This window comes from Acomys minous, assembly GCF_964271855.1.
Source record: "Acomys minous genome assembly, chromosome: 10".
NCBI classification, from domain to species: domain Eukaryota; kingdom Metazoa; phylum Chordata; class Mammalia; order Rodentia; family Muridae; genus Acomys; species Acomys minous.
In genome coordinates, this window is record NC_140491.1 from 75884879 (window position 1) to 75903039 (window position 18161).

Consider the following 18161-nt stretch of genomic DNA (forward strand, 5'->3'; position numbering starts at 1 on the left):
CTTGGGACTCACAGCCTACTGAGGACCCTCCATAAACAGATAAAAAGGAGGCCACTGGAGGGCTTGGGGGACGAGCAGAGAATGGGAAAGCTGGTTCTGTTCTGTGGATGACCAAGAGTCAGGGACAGAACAGAGAGAATAGTCATAGGCTCCAGGACCTGTGGGTCGGCCGAGTGGGTTAGAGCCGGTGCTGTACACACACACACACACACACACACACACACACACACACACACACACACACACACACACACACACTCCCCTTCTGTCAAGAGCATGCTTGGTCACGTGAATTGAGACCATAGCAAAGGAGAAGCTCAGTGTGACTTTTGGAAAGATCCCTGGTGGGGCTGAGGCCTAAAGCTCAAGGAGGGTAAAACCGGGGCCCAGTGGTGTCCACCAGAAGGGCCCACTGTTCTGGGGTAAAGGTGGTGTCCACCAGAAGGGCCCACTGTTCTGGGGTGAAGGTGGGGTCCACCGGAAGGGCCCACTGTTCTGGGGTAAAGGTGGTGTCCACCAGAAGGGCCCACTGTTCTGGGGTGAAGGTGGTGTCCACCAGAAGGGCCCACTGTTCTGGGGTGAAGGTGGGGTCCACCGGAAGGGCCCACTGTTCTGGGGTAAAGGTTGGGAAGGACCTCTGGGCTTCACCTTCCAGCTTTCGCCTGGCAGTGCTTTCAGCTGGCAGCTCTCATCTCAATCCCATGGAGGGGGCCTGGGATTTGGATGCTCAGTGCCTGTCATGGTGTCTCTATGCTACAAGCAATTCCTTAGAGTTTCTGTGAGCTGATGGCCCGTGAAGCCTGCTACTGACTTCTGAGCTGGCATGCTGGCGAGGACGAATCGTGCTAGCTGTGACCACTGAGTCCTTCTGCCTCACAGGAGGAGGAGTAGCCAGTGCTCCATTTTCACAGGGAGGTGATCTCAGGGGCAGTAAGAATGAAGGTTGGCTCTGGGTTTGCCTCGCAAGGCGCTGACAATGTGGACTCTTTTGTAAATCGAGCCCTTTTGTGCAATGCATATTTAAAACATTCCGCTTCATAGAAGCCCAGGCCCCTGTAAGTTCCCTATACACATGATGTCAAACGTCTTTAAAGGTGAAATTCGTTTACAGGAAATGTCATGCTGGTGAAGTGTGCTTTTTAAAATCATAGAAACAGTTGCCTTAAAATTAATGATGCATCACCAGTGTGAGAGAGAAGAGGCCCATCCAGTGTAAAGACGATTAAAATTCAGGTCAGAAGTCTGACTTAGTCAGGCTAAATTTTTTAATGAGATTTCAGAAAATTAATTGGGCGAATGCATTTTTATCCTTCTAACGTGTAATTTTATGCTCCTGTTTAGGGAGTGAGCATAGGGGAGAAAAGGGTTTGTCGATGGCCGAGGCATAGCGTGGTTCAAACATTTTAAACTCAAATTAGCGTGGGGGTGTGGATGGGGGTGGGGGCAGTATCTGTGGCCTAATTTGATCTGACTTGGAAAAGAAAGCCTGGGTTTCTCTGGATTTTCTGGGGGTGAGATGAGTGTCCGAGGGGAATCTTCTCCGGTTATCACTTGGATGTCCTGCCTGGGCCGCAGAAAACTAGTGACATTTCTAGGAAGGATGCAGTTGGGGACAGTTGCCATGGACCTCAGCTGCCCTCTTGACTCCTGTACACTGGGCTCCTCCGGCTGTCTGTGGTCATGCGCACAGAGACGGCACCACCCTCCTCCTCCTGATCCACCTTTCTCTGCTCCTCAGGCCTGCAGTGTGAGGACGAGGCATGGGGAGGGGAGGCAGGAGGGGAGACGACACACGACTGTTATAGGGGTCAGCAGCCCAAGGTGCACTGGCTGTCTCCGCTGCCTATGAGGGAGAGCTGAGGGCCATCCCTACCTACAGCCCACAGTGCAGCCCTGGTGAATGGATGACAGGCTTAGGTGCACAGCAAACTGGACCATGCTGAAGGTAACCCGGGTTGGGAAGCAGGCTTGGCGACGCAGGGCAACAGACGCATCCTGCCTGAAGGATGAGGAGACTCTACACCCTCCTTGGAGTTAAATCAGGGTCAAGGCTCTGATGCTCAAGAGATCTTGTGTCTTGAGATGCCCTGTAGCTGAGCAGAGGTTGCCCCAGGGCCACCCTGCCCAACAGTGTGCGGGCAGCCCCCCACCCCAGTGCACAGCACACTGCCCAAGCTTTGCTACAGGAAACCATTTCTCTAGTTAAGATGGAGCGTGACAAGAAATGCAAATCTGGGTCGTCCGTATGCAGATGTGATCTAGAACCCCAGCCTCAGTGTGGGTTTTCACCCACCCACCCTACAAGTACCCCCTCATATCCACTAGAGCCATGGTAGACTTGGGCAGTGTGGCTGCCCTTGGCTGGGCAGGCTGTCACCAGGGCCTTGAGCCAGCAGTCCATCCACCCATCCTAGTGAGAAGAAGGCCTGTGTTCACAGACCAAGAAGCCTTGGTGATCACCCCTCTACACCCATCACTGTACCAGGGGAATGCGGGGGTCCAAGAGAGGAGGGCCTCACCCCAGAACCCCCATCAGCATGACCCCGGGTCAGACAAGGAATTCAAGTCCGTGCTCTACTGGCCTAGGTCTGCGGGGAGAGTCCTGTCAGGAGGCATTGAAAGCAGCCCTCGAGCACCACACAGTAGATACTGAGTGTCACCTCTGCAGATCTGCTTCCATCCAAGGGCCAATGGGTTCTTTCCATGCATGACTTCAGCTGTGCCCCTGCAGTTGGCAATGCAGACTTCACTCCTCCTGGGGCCTTGAAGGAAAAGCAGAGAGCGGGAGCTGGCTCCGCTGTACCCCACCTGCCCTCACTTGCCAGCAGTGGGGAAGCAGCGGGGCTCCGCTCAGGGTCTCTTCGAGGGTTTGACGACATTGGTGTGTGTGTGTGTGTGTGTGTGTGTATGTGTGTGTGTGTGTGTGTGTGTGTGTGTGTGCAGCTGCAGCTTGTCGGGCCTGTATAGTGCTTTGGGAGGCCTGGCCTCTTAGGTGGGCATCTGGTGGCTAGGTAGGGTACTGGCACTTGCTAGAGTTTGCCGTACAGTCATCATCTTCCTCTGGCTTGAGTCTGAGTCTGCTGCAGTCAGGGATCTCTTCAGACCACCCTCCCTAAGCACTCAAGACTTGTCAAAGTCAGCCCAGCATCGGCCTTGCTGCGGGAGCGAGGCAGTGTACGCAGAGGCTGGCAGGAGGGCATCCACGGTCTCTTTGGCCAGGTTCCTCTCTTCCGTCATGGCTTTCAGTGCTGACTCTGCAGTATCCACCAAGTCTGGTTTCCCTGTGTCACTGTGATGGGGGCAGGTTGTGCAGAGAAGCTTAGCTGTAAGCTGCACACCCAAAGCTTACCTCCGCCTCCTGTTGGGAAATGGCTGTCCCTGCTGGCTAATGGTGACTGACAGCGTCAGGACAACGATGTAGGATGGGAGAAGCTGGTGAGCCTGGAGTAAGACCAGAACTGTGTCCTGCCCATCTTGCTCTGACACTCGTCGCTCACTCTATTTGCCAGGCCTGTCACTGGGAGTGACGAGTGGAACCCCTTCTTCGCTTAGTAGGTGCTGTTGGTGTGCTGGGGGGGGGTCGTACTGGTCTCGTCCCAGGCTTCCTTCTTCAGCCTAGCTGATCACCAATGCCTCTGTCTCCTACAGAGGCATCCCAACACCCTGTCTTTCCGCTGCTCGCTGGCAGACTTCCAAATTGAGAAGAAGATTGGCCGAGGACAGTTCAGTGAGGTTTACAAGGCCACCTGCCTGCTGGACAGGAAGACGGTGGCTCTGAAGAAGGTGCAGGTGCGTTCAGGGCCACGAGTCCAAGTGGCCTCACTGTGACTCTACCCCCTTGGGGACTCAAGTTTAGCCCGTTGTAAAACAATAAAGGAAAAGGGGAAGTATGCACACATTAGGCACCTACTGTGAACAGGGATGTGCTCAGACATGGAGCCCTGATAGTAGCCCTGTGGGCTAGGATAATTGTCCCATTTTTCAGATGAGGAAAACAGTAGCAACTCACTAACTCTCCAGGTCAGAGAGAGCTTAGGGGAAAGCAAGATACTCCTCCTCCCTCCCTCCCTTCCCTCCCCCCCCACCCCCCACCCCCCACCCCCCGCAACAGCAGGCTTTGGCTCAAAGGGGTCCAGCCTGCTCCCTGTGACCTTTCTAAATGGACGGAGGGAATACAGCATCAAGGTCAGGCTGGGAAGTACACAGCATGTACTGGACCCGCCCCCATCACACACACACACACACACACACACACACGCCTCTGCAGGCTACCTAAGCCCCTTATTTGTCTGGTTCTCCTGCAGGGAAGATGAGCGTCTTGGGTCCAGGAGTCCCTGGACAGGGAGGGTAGCTTAGCTAGGCATCCATGGCCAAGGATGGGAAGACACTGGCTGCAGAGCGTCAGCATTAACCTGTGACTCTCACATTCTCTCACTGGGACATCAGGCTCCTGCAGCTGAGACACTGTCTGCTCTTGCCTCTCCAGAGGGCATTCCGGGCCATCTTACTTCTTCTGCAGCAATGGCTGCTCTGCTGGGACATTGGCAACGGCTGCCTTTGCTCTGTCCCTATAAGTCTTACGCTTAAGGTCCCTGCTGAGGGAGCATTGGCCTTATGCCACTTGCCAGGGTGTGACCTCAGCAAGCCTCAGAAGAGGCTGTGGGCTTCAGTCCCTGCTCTGGGAGCTGGAACAGTGACTCTGGCCACCGAGAAGGGATCACGGGACCCAAGTGAAGCCCGCAACATAGTCCCTGGCTCCTGCTGTCCCTGAGTCGGGACTCTCACTCTTCCGGGTCCTCGGCAAGGAGCAGGGTGAGCAGGACCTCGCATCCCGTCCGTTGGCACTGGTACTAACTGTTCTGTTTCTGGCTTCCTCTTGTCCTAGATCTTTGAGATGATGGATGCCAAAGCCAGGCAGGACTGTGTCAAGGAAATTGGTCTCCTAAAGGTGAGTGGCCTGGGACAGGCCAATCTTGGTTGGGCCGGCTGTACAGGTTACTTCCGGTCAAACACCCTGGGCCTAGCAGGATAGCACACATGGGCAGCAGGTATGTCTGCCACTATCCCCTCCTCCTTTCCCGTGCTCTCCAGGTTGATTTCCCCTGAGCCAGAGATAGAACTTTTCAGACTTGACTTGGGCCCCAGTCAAGAGGCTGGAAAAGGAGGAAAGCCTCAGGTTGCAGTCCTGCCTTCCTTTCTAAGCTGTGTGACCTTTCACAAGTGACTTAATCTTCATGAGCCTCTGTTTGCCCATGAGGATATGAGTTTGTTGTTGTTGTTTTTGAGACAGGGGTTTCTCTACATCGCCCTGGCTGTCCTAGAACTCACTAGGTAGCCTTGGCTGGCCTTGAACTCAGATCCATTTGGCTCTGCCTCAGGAGTGCTGGGATTAAAAGTGTGCACTGCCATGCCTGGCCTCCATGTTTGTTTGTTTGTTTGTTTCCTTAAAAAGCCAAGCAAAGTAGTCTATGCTCTACTCCAGCACTGAGGACGTGTAGTCACTCGTCTCTGGGCTCACTGGCCAGCTAAGCTAGCAAGCTAGAGACCAGTTAAGAGATCCTGTCTCAGAAGACAAGTTGTGGCCAGCAGAGATGGTTCAGTGAGTAAAGAACACACTTGGCATGCAAGCCACCTGAGCTCAGTCCCCACAGCCATGTAAAGACAGGAGAACTGACTCCTCTGACCACCATACAAGTACCCTAGCATGTACACACTCACACATCATACACACATAATAGTAATTGAATAAAAATTATAGGGATGCAGAGATGGTTCATTGGTTAAGAGCACTTGCTGCTCTTCCAGAGGACTGGGGATTAATTCCCAGTATCCACATGGCAGCTCACAACTGTCTATATAATGATCTGGCACCCTCACACAGACATACATGCAGACAAAACATCAATGCACATATAATCATCATCATCATCATCAGTCTTTAAAAATTATAATGTTCTCTGACAGCAACTGAAGCTGGGGTTAGCTTCCAACAACCTTCTCAAAACAATTCAGGAGGCAAAGGAGAGTTTGAACAGGATGCTGGGAAATCTGAACCTGCTGATGAGAAAGAGCAAGCTGTGACCCCCCCACCCTCCCACCCCCGCCTCACACCACACACATGTGGTTGTGAAATGGATTAGTCTGGAAGTAAAATGAAAGACTAAAGTCAGCAACATTTCTGAGTTTGAGCAGGTTTAAAAATTAAAGCTAAGCCAGGTGAGGTGTCATCCATCTATAATTTCAACACAGAGAAGACTAAGGCAGAAGAATTGCCAGCTAAAGTCCAGCCTGGGCTACATAGGGAATACCAGGCTAGCCTGGGCTACATAGTAAATCCTGGGCCAGCCTGGGCTAAGCTACAGAATGAGATTCCCCGAAGAAGGAACAAAATGCAAACTAAGGCTATAATCGAAAGTTTGTAGAATAACATTGCAGGGACTCATCGTAGCTAGAGGACACAGAGGTGTCCCTGAATACAAAGGGCGTTAGGATAAAAGAAGGCCAGAATCATTTAGTCTGCCATAGCGACCACACAAAGATGGAAATACCAGTCACAGGTGGGAGACAACACCAGCACACCTTGTCACCTCATCGACAAAGGTCTCGTGATATACCAAAGAGCAGTACTGATAAGTACATACTGCAGGGTCTAATCCAGTCTAACCCATTCAGTGTTTTCAGAGCTCCAGGGTATCCATGTCCCTGCCCCCGCCATACTCCGTGCCCCGCCCCGTTGGCTCTCAGCACCCACTGTCTTGCTGTCATTCATCAGCCACTGTGCCCTCTGTCCAGCCCCTGGCCTGTGCCGGCCTCTCTTACCACCGGGCCTTTGTACAAGCCATACCCACTCAGACATCTGGCCTCAGGAATTCTCACTGGACCTGAGAAAGCAGCCTTTCCTGCTGGCCCAGACTAGCTGGGCTCAAAGACTTCTGGAGTTCTTAGAAAACATGCTGTCAGCCATGGCTGTCAGCTGATGGATGGCCGGTGCCAACCACACTGCAGCGGTGTTGGGAGTCCTCTCTTGCTCCCCCCCAGACCACTAGCCTTGTAGGTAGAGTGCCACCACCAGGAAGGGTCCTCTCTGAGACAGAGCTGATTTTCACCACCCTGTCTGGCTCCCCTCAGTTCTTCAGTGTGAGTCCAGAGGCGACATGGTCAGTCAGAAGCGTTAAGGCTGGGAAGGTTTCCTATGTTTCCAAGGGGGTGCCTGAGACATTGAGAAACAATGAAAGAGGCCGTGAACCTTTGAGCTGACCTGGGCAGAGGCTGGCCCGCTGCTGCGCTGCAGGGGTGTGGGGGTATGTGCACAGGGCAGGCACTGGGGCCGTGCCACTCATCACTGGTGATCCACTCCTCCGCTTTCTGGTGCAGCAACTGAACCACCCAAACATCATCAAGTATCTGGACTCGTTCATCGAAGACAATGAGCTGAACATCGTGCTGGAGTTGGCCGACGCAGGCGACCTCTCCCAGATGATCAAGGTCAGGAAACTGGACTGGGGCAGCCTCCTCTCAGCCTTCACTTAGATGGGGGAGGGGGCATCCAATGGAGGCTCCTCCATGTCCCAGCCACGGGCTTGGCCTCACTGGCTCTGGCCTCAGCACCTATGTGGGATACCCTTGTCTTCCTGTCAGGCTCACTGCACGCACAGAGGTAGAACAATGCCTAGACAGGCTGGCGACTGAGTACACAGAAGGGACCCTTTGGGCCGGCCAGACTACTCCAGCCCAGAGCACATGAGGGCACTCTTCTCTACAGAAGGAACAGGGACAGATAATCAACACCTCCGAAGGTCCGACTCCATTTCTGTTTTAGGGTTACTGTGATGAAACACCATGGCCAAAGGCAAATGGGACAGGAAAAGGCTTAATTGGCTTACACGTCCACATCACTGTTCATTGAAGGAAGTCAAGGCAGGAACCTGGAGGCAGGAGCTGATGCAGAGGCCGTGGAGGAGTGCTGGTTACTGGCTTGTTCTTCATGGCTTGGCTCAGGCTGCTTTCTTATAGCACCCAGGACAACCAGCCCAGGATGGCACCACCTACAATGGGCTGGGCCCTCCCACATCCATCACTAATTGAGAAGATGCCCTACAGGCTTGCCTACGGCCTGATCTTTTGGAAGCATTTTCTTAATTGAGGTTCCCTCCTCTCAGATGACTCCAGTTTGTGTCACGATGGCCTAAAACTACCCTGCATAATTGATACCTTGTCAACTTGACACACAAGCACATCGGTATTAAGCCATAACTTTTCCTTTCTTGTTCATCCCCAAGATCACACATTAATATCAACATCACAGTGTAAAACATTTTCATAAACTTAAAAAGTTCTAGTCTTTACAAATTCAAACACATTAAAATTCTGTCTCAAGCTGGGTGTGGTGGTACACGCCTATAATCCCAGCACTTGGAAAGCAGGATCTCTGTGAGTTCAAGGCCAGCCTGGTCTACAAAGTGAGTCCAGGACAGCCAAGGCTACACAGGGAAACTCTTGTCTTGAAAAATCAATCAATCAATCAATCAATCAATCAAAAAATTCAATCTCTTTAAAAATCCCAAGTCTCTTTAAAAGTTTAAAGTCTTTCAACTGTGGGCTCCTGTAAAATAAAGAGTAAGTTATATATACTTCCTTACTTCAAGGGGGAAGAATCAGGACACAGTCTGAACAAAGTAAAACCGAACTCCAGCCGTATAAATAACTCACAGTCCAGTGTCTGGGATCCACGCACAGTCTTCTGGGCTCCTTCACGGGGCTTGGGTCACTTCTCCAGCTCTGTAGCACACAGAGCTTGTCTTCCAGGCTCTGGCTGGCTCCCCTCCACCGCTGCTGCTGTTCTTGGTGGACATCCCGTAATACTGGCATCAAACTCTGGGGGTCTTCTGCTGCAGCTGGGCTGCACTTTCACCAACAGTCTCTCCTGATCTCCTCAGCTTCTCTCCATGACCCCTTTAGTCCTGGCCTATGACAGTGTCAAGCCTCAGCCATGTTCCCTGCATCCCCTCAAAACCACCAGGGTGATGCTTACACTACTAAGGTCAGCTGCCAACTGTGGCTGCTTCTGAGCACACCTCCTGGGTGGTGATCTTCAGGAAATACTTCCCAGAAGATTTCCCCCTCGGCAACACTGGTCTCTTCATAATGACCACTAAGGTCTCAGCACAGGTCTCACTTTAGGGGATCTGGTCTCTTGTTAATCACAGACAACTTTTGAGCCCCAGCTAAACAGAACTACAGATTCTTAATTCAAAAATATGCAGCAGCCCATTAAGTGGCATATCCTATGGTTCCAGCTGCCACGTTCTATAGTAGGGGAAACTGAGGCCCAGAAAGGTTGTCTTGTCTAAGAACCCCTGTTACATGGGAACTCAGACTGTTTATTTGGCCTGGCACCGGTCGGAGGTCATTGTGTCCGCACAACCTTCACAGCCTTTGGACAGTGGTATCTTCCTCACCTGTAGTGGGGAGTTCATGCCTGCTCTGTGAGGGACCAAGCAACTGTGAGCCCCATAAAACTCAGAGCCATTCTCTGATATTTCTTAAGCTATTGTGTCCCTGTCCCAGGACTCAGAAGTAGAACTCCCATGGGTTTGGCTTCAGGAACGTGGCAGCTCCATTGGGGAGTGCCACCATCAGCTAAAGCACTGGGCTCAGAGAGGTTTAGTGTCCAGCCAAAGACAACACAGCCTGTAAGTGGAAAAGCCCTAACCCATAGCCTCTGACCTTTGCTTCTCCCTCAGGGCCCTCGTGTCCCTGCTGGCATGGGCCCCCATCACCTGCCTCCCCCAAACCTGGCCTGTGTGTCCTGAGTAGGCCACGCTCAAGCCTCACACTGAGCTTCCAGCTGTATTTGGATATGGCCGACATGAATTCTGCCTTCCCAGCAGGCACCGGGGACTGAGCAATTGTTTATCAGTTGCGCTTCAGAAATTCGGCCCCTAGGAATATGGTGTCGCTGGGAAGCGGCGTTACTGAGCCGTTATCACCTGCTTTTATATTCCCGTTGACATATTAATGCATTTGCAGGGGTGTTAATCTCCACACGGATCCCTGGTGGGAACAGACGTGATACATCATGTCTTAGGCCCCCTTCACTCGTTTCTTCTTCACTTGCCATCTCCTCCACACGTACCCCAAGTATACACGGAGCTCCCCACCATCTCGCCATATGCCAGCCCCCACCTCCTGGGTGCCACCATTGCTAGTAGTGCCCCCCGCCCCCCATCCACAATTGAGTTCTATCAGGAAGGCAGGCTCCAGAGTGAACCAAGGTCAGGGCCTGTGGAAACAAGGGGCGCTTCCTGGAGGAGGTGACCCCAGAGCCGGTGGGGTGTACCCAGGAGAGTGAGATGCACTGAGGTCCAACAAGAGCACCAGGTGAGGCGGTAAGCACCGGGTTAAATCATGCTGTGGTTCTCAGTTCAGGCTCAGGGCTGGGGACTGCTGAGGTCACAGGATCTTCCTAAGACTCCTGGAGGGAGCAGATACAGTGAGCCTTGTGTTTGAAGAGAGCTGGAGCCCCTCCCTTGCCCTCCACATACCCTGTAGCCCATGGATTTCAGACTCCCCTGTGACCTGTCTCAGTCTGTGGAACGGAGCTGGGAGGCGGACAGCATTGGGCAGGGGTCAGTGCTAGGCAAATGCTCCCCTTCCTGACCTCTAGTGTCTGCTTTTCTCAGTGACCTTTGAGGAGAGGATTCTGGGAAAGGGCTGTAGGCCAGGCCAACTCTTTCAGACTAAAGGGGACAGCTGGGTAGTCAGCCCACTAGCTTTGTAGCCAGCCTCTCTGTGTGTGCCCTGGGCTAGTTGTGGCTCCGAGTTCAGGTGGGTCAGGCTGTACAGAACTGACTTTGGGTAGTGTAGAGGCTGTCCTGTCCCTCACCCTCCATCCTCCCCGACAGATGCCGCTCCTCTCTTCCCTGCCTACAACAGCTGTCAGCACAGGGTTCCTCACAGGCAGCACTAGGAAAGCTGCACCTCCCGTCAGCAGGGCAATCGGGGCAGTGCCCTAGCTGGCCACACCTGGGACGGCTTAGCAGCGCCCCCTGCTCCCAGTTTCCTCGGACGCAGCACAGTGCCTGGTGCCTGGTAGGATCTTTTGCCACAGCTCTTCCCGCTCTTCTCTAGGTATCTAGGGGAACCCAGCCTTTGCAGCCCCAAGCCTGGGTCACACTACAGTGTTCACACGGGCCTTAGAGGTCACTGGTCAGCAGGGCTCGTATCCTGAGGGCTTGCAGCCTCAGGGGTCAGTCAACCACACTTCTGGCATTATTTACAGGGCTAGTGAAGCCCAGAGCCGCCACTGTCTGCAACCCACCAGAGACTCCGCGCCTTGCTACTAAATGTCAGCTGGCACTTATAGAATATGACATTTAGAAAATCACCACTCTCGGCTGCACACGTCCCCACGTAAACACTATAATGAGGACCAAATAGCATTATGGTGTAAATAACAGCCCACCCAGCCTGACACAGAGGCCTGGGGGTGGCCCAAAGCAGGGGTCTTCTGGGATAGCAGAACAGCTAGCCCTCCAGGTCCTCCTGGAAGGGCCTCGGGAGAGCCGCAAGGGGTTTACTTCCAGGCCAGTAGCTGGCAGCTGACTCGGCCCTGCATCTGGAGGTGCCCGGCTCTGAATCCTAGTCTCAGTGCCCCTGCTGCTTAGCCACGGGCCTACGCCTGAGCCTCTCTAGGCATGGTCCTCGTCACAGGTTCCCGGCGACATTAGATGTGATGAGCTCAGAAAGCCCAACAGACCTCCACTTTGTGGCCCTCAGCGCCTTGGTGCTTCTTGCTCAGGGCCCAGCAGCATGATTGAGCATGGCCTGTGCACGGCAGGGCCTTCCTTTACTCCTGTTCCCACCCCCACCCCCCACCCCCGGGTCCAGCAGGCACCCTAGTAGTTCCTGGCTTCCTACACCAGAGGACCTGCTTGGTGGTGGGCCACAGTGCTGCCTCTTGGCACTAGAACCACACGTTGGTGACCAGGTAACTGGGGTGCCATCCCTGTGCCTCAGTACAGGCCTGGTGCTCAGAAGCTCACGCACTCCAAACCACAAATGCTGTTATTGCAACTGTGCCTCGGGATGTGGTCCTGCACTGTCTTTCCAGAACCTTCTGTTTCAGTTCTTTCTGTGTAACCCCGGGGAGTTGATTTTTGGCTTTTTCCTTTATTCCTAGGGACATTGATTATGGTTTAGTAGGGGTCCTGGCTAATTTTAGGTCAACTTGGCATAGACTAAAGAAATCTGAAAGGAGGTAGAAAATGCAGCCATAAGATTCTGCCACTGGGCTGGGCGTGGTGGCGCACACCTTTAATCCCAGCACTCAGGAGGCAGAGGCAGGCGGATTGCTGTGAGTTCGAGGCCAGCCTGGTCTACAAAGTGAGTCCAGGGCAGCCAAGGCTAACACAGAGAGACCTTGTCTCGAAAAACCAAAAATTAATTAATTAGTTAGTTAGTTAGTTTGTTAGTTAATTTAAAAAAAAAAAGAAAAAAGAAAAAGATTCTGCCACTGGCAGGCAAGACTCTGAGACATTTTCTTAATTAGTGATTGATGGGGGAGGGCCCAGCCCCTTGTGGGTGGAGCCACCCCTCGGCTGGTGGTTCTGGGTTAAGAAAGCAGGTTGAGCAAACCACGAGGAGCAAGCCAGTAAGCAGTACCCTTCCATGGCCTCCGCATTAGCTCCTGCCTCCAGGCTCCTGCCGTGACTGCCTTCCGTGATAGACTATGATATGGAAGTAGCAGACAAAACAAACCCTTTCCTCCCCAAGCTGCTTTGGGTACGGTGTTTCATCACAGCAATAGAAACCTTAAGTAACATGCTAGGCAAAGAAGCAGATTGAGGCCCGCTGAAACCAAGGGTCCATCTCCTCAAAGGTTACTATGCCTTAAACAGTCACATGACACTGAGATGGCTCTGAGCACATGGAGGCTGCCTCTCAGACATGGCTTGGATGCCCTCCTCCCACACCAGGCCAGGGCTGAGGGTGAGAGGTGTAAGCAGATCAGGAGAGTCTCTTGCTTGGGGAATCCCCCAAGGCCAGACTCTGACCTCACGGTGCAGAGTTCATCTCCCCCGCACCGCCCCCCCCCCCCCCGCCCCCAGACCAGAGTTCATTCTGGCCCTACATTGTTTGCTAAGCCCTCGCCGGGGCAATCACTGGAAGCATGCTCACCCAGGCCTGTCTGTCTGTCTGTCATCCCGCAGTACTTCAAGAAGCAGAAACGGCTCATTCCTGAGAGGACCGTGTGGAAGTACTTTGTGCAGCTGTGTAGTGCTGTGGAGCACATGCACTCCCGACGTGTGATGCACCGAGGTGCGTGCCCCATGGGGCCCGAGACCCCCCCAGCCCTGAGCTCTCCAGTGCCCCAGGAGCTGCACTGAGAAGGAGGCCGTTTAGCGTTCCCTCTGCAGGATGCACATCTGTTCCTTGTGAGGAGCCACCTGTGAGGGCAAGGGAGTCACCTGATGCCAGAGAGTCATCCCACAAGCTTCAGGAAATGGGGGCCACTTCAGCACTCCATCTCCACTCATCCCAGATGTGGCCAATCCTGGTGCTGAGGCCAGTTTTCCCCCAGAGAAAGAGAGTTTCCCGTAGGCTTTGACGCCTTGGTAGGCGTTTGCTTGAGCAAACTACACCCCCACCCTACCCCACCCCAGAAAGTGAGGTGAGACAGCTGTGAGTGCTTTGGGAGGCATTTCGAGTTGTGAGGAAGCCTGTCGGGAAGGTGTCTTTTTTCTTTTTTTTTTAAATCCCTGTTCAGTTGGTATCACCTGTGTGAGGCCCTGCCCTAGTCACTGTGGTGCAAAGCTTACTAAATGCCTGTTGGTGCCGTTGGCAGTTGTCTGGCACAGGGGAGGCAGCTGTACAACAGGAGACCATAGCATAGAAATCTCTGCACCCCACTCATGGCCAGCCTGAAAAGTAGGAGAGGGTAGACTCATGTTCCAGGCTCAGCGAAGCAGCTGTCCCAAGAGTCAACAGTAAGAGGCAAACAGAGTTGCTGGGAAGCCTCCGTTGGGCTTAGTAGGAGTTGGCTTTGCCCAGCATGAGGGCCTTCGTAGTCACTCCCAGGCCTCCTTCCTTCTCCTGTCCCTTCTAAGCCTGCTCTCCCCATACCAAACCCATGTCCTCGCCCTGCAGACATCAAACCCGCCAACGTGTTCATCACAGCGACGGGCATCGTGAAGCTCGGCGACCTCGGCCTGGGCCGTTTCTTCAGCTCGGAGACCACTGCAGCCCACTCACTAGGTAAGGGGACTGTGTCCTCCAAATCCCCTGTATGCCTGGGTGACCTGGCCGGAAGAGCAGCATTTGCGTAATGTGGGGAAGATGTCTTTGGAGTCCTAGAGTTCACCCTTGCTTTGGGATAGATCCAGTGTAGAAGAAACTGAGGCCCAGAGGGGCCACTGGTGTGTGTGTATGTGTGTGTGTGTGTGTGTGTGTGTGTGTGTGTGTGTGTGTGTGTGTGTTGAGGGAGTGTCCCTGTGCCACCAGGTGCACTGCATCTGCCTGGCTTGTGGTCCTTTCACAGTGTGCTATTGCCCCTGTGACCTACACCCTGGGTGGACCACTTGTAACACTGTGAAGAAGCAGTCTTTGGGATCTGGGGCTGGGCGGCTGGGCTGGGAAGGGACCACATCCAGTTGTGGGAACCATGCATGAGCTTGGGGTGATGCTAGAAAACAGGAGCCTGGGTCCAGGTCCAGGTCTCGATGCTCCTATTGGGGGTGTGGGGAGGGTGGCAGCTGAGGGACAGTAAGATGGAGAGACTGGGTCTTCCAGGTGGGCTTCAGGTTGGGGGTGCTGTGTTGGCTTCAGAATCTGTGTGCCTGGTGTGTAAGAGCAAGAAGCGGGAATGTTGAAGACAGGGGCCTCGTCCCTTTAGTTAGTGTATAAAAGCCAGCATAGCCAGTGGGATGCAGAGACAGGTGTGCTAGACAGTTACCACAGGTGCAGCACAGTTTCACCAGGAATCCACGAGAGGCAGGTGTTTCCCTGTTTCTCCCCCTAGTCAGTTCCCAGCATCCCTTGAGCGTCACTAGGGGGAACAGAAAGGACCTGGACAGCACGTCTGTGGCCACCTCTGGTCCTACTCATTTCCGTCCTACTCTGCAGCTGCAGTCTGGGTGTCTCCCATCCCCCCACACCTGGCTGCCTGCAGCCAACCATATGCCAACAGCAGCTTCTGGTGGCGGCATGGGTGCTCTGTGGGAAACTTCCCTCTGGGAACTGTCGCTGTTCATTCGGGTCATGACGGCTCAGACTCAAGGCATGTGCTTGTGGGAAACAAGACAGCTGCTTGCAGGAGTGTGATGAGGGATGGGCCTCCGCCCAACCCTGAGAATACCTGGGCTGGCCTCTCCCCTTGACCTCCTTGGTTCCCTGGCCCCAAGGAAAGGCTGTGTAGGGTCATACCCAAGGCCCCCAGAGGATGCTCTGTCACATCCCTGCTGGTCTTCAGGGACCTCAGGACCTAGAAACTGGAACTTGGGGAGTTGGAGTGATGTCAAGGTCTCATGGTATATCCCTCAAAGACAAGGCTACAGGGCTGCCCTGCCCTTCTCAGTGCCTCCTCATCCTACAGGGTCAGGGCCAGGAGCTCCCATCAGGGATCCCTAGCTACTGACTCCATGACTAGAAGGAAGCCTCAATTTCCTGGTCCATCCCCACCTATTTACTGAGTTAGGGTGCTATGTCTTTGTTGTGTAAGTGACAGAACCCAGGGCCTCCCACACACTAGGCAAGTAAGCGTTCTACCTGGATAATGTACCTCAGCCCCTGTTTGGCTTAAGAGTTTGGAAAAGGTCGGAACTGAGAGGGAAACTGTCAGAGAAGGGCAAAGGCGCTGCCTCCTGGGCCTGTCAGTCAGGCTCAAGTCCCACTCTGCCCTGTCTTGGAGAAGATGGCTGCAGTGGCTAGTCAGAGCTGGTTAGGATCGCCTTATTAGGGACAGCAGAGACCCAGCTCCTCCGACAGTGTGATTTTATCCACTCGGACTGCTGCACTTATTACATTAATGAGAAGGAACTGGGACTTGGAAGAGCCTGCCCTCACATGCCAGGAACCTCCTGAGGCCTTGTGAGCACAGACCCTGCAAGATGGGTGCAGGGTGCCTCCCAGGCCCATCCCTGCTCCAGGCCTTGTGCACTGGAGTCCAGGAGACACCATGAAGCTGAGGGTGCTCCACCAACCTGTGCTTGCTGAGCCAGCTGGGGGAGCCGAGGCCCTTTCTCTGTACCTACCCTGGAGGTTGACACTGCAGACTCGACAACCCAAGAGCAGAAGTCTCCAAGTTCCAGTTCTGTACACAGCTAAGTGCATGCAAGTCTGGTTGGGCAAGAAATGGAGCTAATTGTCATCACATCGTGACACAGGAAGGATGTAGGGGTCCTTCAAACCCTGTGTGTGCCTATGAACTATTCATCCTCTGCCTCTTATGTGCACCTACTATGTGGGGATGCTGAGGCAGTAGCCACATTGTCCTGGCAACCACCTCATCTACAAAGCTGCTGACCGGGAGCTGGGCTTATGCAAATCCCTTTCCTGCCTTCCCTCCCTGGCCCCTCCTTATGCTTGTATTTGCTAACAGGAGGCTGGCATGAAAGGGCATTAGTCAGTGCCATGGTCGGGCTGACAGGTGCGGTACCCAGCGGTGGCAGAGTGGCTGCCTCGGTGTCAGGAATAGGAGCCGTAATTAGAGCCCGGAACAGAATGAGCGTCAGACGAATTACCAGGCAGCAGATCATATTTGTCAGGAAGGATTGCATACATAAAAATTAAGTGACAGTACACGCCGGCATAATGAAAGAAAAATGAAAGATTTGCCTATACACAGCTCACAAGCTACAAGCAAGTGTCTCGCTCCAAGCAACGGCAGCAGCTTCGAGACAAATGGTGGGTCTGGAGAGCAGGAACGCAGGCCTTGTGCTTGGCAGCGGTGACAGTGGTGACAGGGTGCCTCAGGCTGAGACTGGACGGGGCAGGAAGGAAGGTTGCTCATACCCAAGCCCCTTGTAGGGCTGCCCGGTCTTTCTGGGACTGGGGCGGGGGAGCAGAACCCATTGGGGATAAGGGGCACTGCTGCTCCCCAGGCCTGGCTCGGTTATGGGCTTGCAGACTGTTTTCTTGCCTGCACCATGCCGGGATGTTTGACTCAGCAGGCTTCCCTGCCTTCAGGGCCCACAGATTGGCAGAGGCAAACTGGTAAGAGGATGGGTGGAACATTTTCCCAAGGGCTAGAAGTGTTCATGCAGGTGTTGAGCTGTGAGTGTCTAAACTCTAACTGGAGGAGCCCAGTGTCACCGATCTGCAGCTGCCTTAACCACCCCCACTCCCAGCCCCCTGTACCTCAGCGTTTAATCCTTCACGGTAGGGACAGATCATAAGAAGGTGGGGCTTTAAAAAATATTTGAGAAACATTTTGCTCTTCTAAGATGGCATCATACCCAGAACTTTGGCCTCATTTAGCTGAGGAGGAAACTGAGACTGCGAGAAGAGAAGCCACATCAGCGGTCACTGGTATATTGTCTCCAAAGGGCCGCTGGCCTACTTGGGTCTTGGGTGCCCAGAAGACAGGTGGAGAGAGGGCTGCCTGGGGCAGGGACACCTGGTGGGGAGAGACAGTGCTCTCCTTGCCCTGTGCCAGTGCTGCCATGGCATGATCCTCCTGTGTGTGACCACAACATGCTGTGACATGGATTTGTGGTCCACACACACAGACATCCCCAGGGATGCTCCCTCATCAGTGAGAATTCACCATGGACCAAACACTGTTCTGATCCCCACTTTGCATTGTCCAGATGGGAAAAGTGGCTGCTAAGCATGAAGGTACCATTGATGAGGAACCAAGGCAGACACATCAGCGTCTTGGCCTTTGGCTAGAGAGTGGCCAGGGCAGGTCACACGCCAGCTCTGCCTGCCATCAGTCCTGGAGCCCAGGTTTCGGCCCACCCTGGTGGACGGGAAGGGCAGCTTACAGACAGACAGCGGCTTCTTATATGAAGTCTGCCTTTTTCATGTCTAATATTTCAAACAAGTTAGCACTTCAAACCTGGTCAAGTGTGTCTTGGCAGGAGCTGTGTGTCATGGGGGGGCTCTTTGGTTGGACTTCCATGCTCTCTGGTTTCTGTCAGTTTTGAAATCCCAGTTCTAGG

General features: G+C 53.7%; 1 protein-coding gene across 1 annotated transcript in view; it reads left to right on the forward strand.

Moving 5' to 3' along the window:
• NEK6 (NIMA related kinase 6) overlaps positions 1–18161 on the forward strand; it is a 74181-nt gene that overhangs the window by 43480 nt on the left and 12540 nt on the right. Inside the window, exons 3-7 of the mRNA XM_084797956.1 lie at positions 3649–3789; positions 4886–4948; positions 7375–7485; positions 13212–13320; positions 14149–14256. Coding sequence (XP_084654082.1) covers positions 3649–3789; positions 4886–4948; positions 7375–7485; positions 13212–13320; positions 14149–14256 — 532 coding nt within the window. The remainder of the gene's footprint in view (positions 1–3648; positions 3790–4885; positions 4949–7374; positions 7486–13211; positions 13321–14148; positions 14257–18161) is intronic.